The sequence below is a fragment of the Helicoverpa zea genome, chromosome 5 (genome assembly GCF_022581195.2).
Source record: "Helicoverpa zea isolate HzStark_Cry1AcR chromosome 5, ilHelZeax1.1, whole genome shotgun sequence".
Classification (NCBI taxonomy): domain Eukaryota; kingdom Metazoa; phylum Arthropoda; class Insecta; order Lepidoptera; family Noctuidae; genus Helicoverpa; species Helicoverpa zea.
In genome coordinates, this window is record NC_061456.1 from 1,066,138 (window position 1) to 1,068,519 (window position 2,382).

General features: G+C 41.1%; 1 protein-coding gene across 1 annotated transcript; it reads right to left on the reverse strand.

The window, feature by feature from the left end:
• Positions 1–239: 239 nt before the first annotated feature.
• LOC124630806 lies at positions 240–1,694 on the reverse strand. The gene has a single exon (XM_047164818.1). The coding sequence runs from the start codon at positions 1,692–1,694 to the stop codon at positions 240–242; it is 1,455 nt and encodes a 484-aa protein (XP_047020774.1).
• Between the last annotated feature and the right edge of the window lie 688 nt (positions 1,695–2,382).

A 2,382-nucleotide genomic window follows, 5' to 3' on the forward strand; every position in this document is an offset into this window, starting at 1 on the left:
ACACATTCCCCTACCATTATAATAATTATCGTAGTTATAGAAAATATTACATTTAGTCCAAATAAAAGTACCGAAACACACGACATAATTATATGCCCGTAGTATTTTTTTTCACAACTGTACACTAAGATTAACAAATGAATTTGATTAGCCTAACTTCTCGTTGCGTAGTTTCAAAAGACATTTACATTTAAAAGTTTTCAACTCATGTGTTTCAGCACTTATTCTAAAAGAGTATTTTATTTATGAATGAGAGAACTACCGTTGTGTGAATAAAATTGTTTGCTTTTCTTATGTCCAGCTGGGACCTCATCTAAATCACCTTCTTTATCCTGATGAGCTGTCATGTGTCTAGTCAGGTGATGTCTTTCACGAAAACTTTCATTGCAAACGGGGCATTTTAATTTCTCTTCCCGTTTTCTTCTGTGAGGGTCGATTGCTGACTCGCTTTTGTGATGAGTACGCATGTGGTACACCAGGTCTGAAGTCATTCGGAAGCTGATACTGCATTTTGCACACACATTTTGCGACGGCAGAGAAAATGCGGCCAAAGTTGGAGGCAATAGCGTACTGAGAATCGCCGCAGCAGGATTAGCTATCAAAGGATTTTCCCTCGGCGGTACAGGAAATTTCATAAAATCTGGATTAGGTGACTGGAAATTCTGAACACCGAACGGATAAGATGACCCAGCTTGAAGGTACGGTATCTCTGGTCTAAATGGCAAAAAGTTAATTTTATTAGGTGACATCTGCGGTGTTTTTGCGTCGTGTTTATCTTGAAACTCCAAATTTTTATTGAACCCTGAAGATCGGTGGTTCGTCGCTGGGTTATCTGGATAGTTTGGCGATGACGACGGCGGCACGTTCTGGCCTTTAAAGAAGTGGCTGCCATTTATCAGATGTGCTGGCGTCAGAAGATTGTTGAAACCCGGCGATTTGTTGAAAGAACTTGCAGGTGGACTGGCAGCGGACAGCGGTGGACTAACAGAGTTCTGGTAAAGCAAGTTGTCAGGGCTAACCGAAGGATTGGGTGATCTCATTGAAAAGTTGGAAACTTTAGTAAACGCGCTCTTCGGTGACATATCTGTTTTCTCCGAATATCTCTCGTACCTCGCACGTGACTGCATGCTGATTAAAGTTGGGTCATCAAAAATCTTGTTCTTATATTCTGGGAGAAACTTTGGCTGACGTGCTGCACTTTCATTTGAGTTTGGGCGGCTCCGTGACCTCTCAGAATTATCAGAATCACTACAATACATAGACTTGCTTGGGTACTCGTCGGTTCCGACGTCAATGTTAATGTCAGATCCGAAGCTCGGTGATATATTGTTGTTCGCGCAGATCCGATCATCATCTTGGTCTTTTAAATCCATCGTATTATCACTAGAGTAATCACTGTGCTTGTACATTTCTGGCATCCTCTTAGGCACCTGTTCCCACTCTTCATGGTGAAAAAGTTGTTTGGAGACTCTCAGCTGCCTCTCTGGTGGTTTTGGGCGAACTTTCTCATCGGGCATCATCAAGAATGCGACATCAAATGATCTCTTCGAAGCTTTTCCAGGGTTAATAACAGTTGACTGCATCTCCGGTTTTATTTGTGAAGTTCTGGCACTTTCAATGTTCAAATTAGTTTCCTTAGAATCAGGAGACGTCTCTTTATAATTTTGATAGCTATTTTGAACGTCCATTGTCATCGTTTACTCATTTAACAAACAGCACATGAACTCGAAACTTTTCGCACTTATATCGCGGCGTGATTGAGAAGACGCGTGCGTACTACCCGGCGGCCACAATACGAATGTGAGTAACATAAGGGTGAAAAATATATAAGTGGGGTTTTGAACTACCCTTAATAGAGCGTTTGAAGTTGTGAAGGCGTGGCGAGACGAACCAATAAGCGTCGACCGGGAGGCGTGAAAGGAATTGGTCGGCCAATGAGAGCGCTTCGCGACGATAGAGAGCAGGAGAGCTCAATCACCAGGTCAAGATAATAATAACTGCTGTGAATTGAGAGCGCATTGAGTTGTGGTAGGGTCAGCTTGACAATAGCGCCGCGATATTGAAAACTGTGGTTTATTTCGCTATTCACTAGGTACGGTCGGCAAAATTATGGCCTTTATCGTCTTACGATAGGTTTTGAAAATACCGGTTCCTAGTTTCGCAGAGGTAACAAATGGTTGATGTCAACTTCACAACAATGCCCAGTAATAATTGCATAAAAAATGCACTTACATTTTATAAGCCTTAAAAGTAGCATTTTAAGACTAATAAAACATTGCATGCCTGTAATAATAGGCTAACAAACAAAAACTTATATAAACTAAGTTCATCAATAAAAAAGTTTTTCCAAACATTATCTTCTATTTATCACACCCAAACATG

Bases quoted from the DNA above. Each gene is read 5' to 3' on its own strand.
- LOC124630806 (XM_047164818.1), bottom strand. From the start codon at position 1,694: ATGACAATGGACGTTCAAAATAGCTATCAAAATTATAAAGAGACGTCT.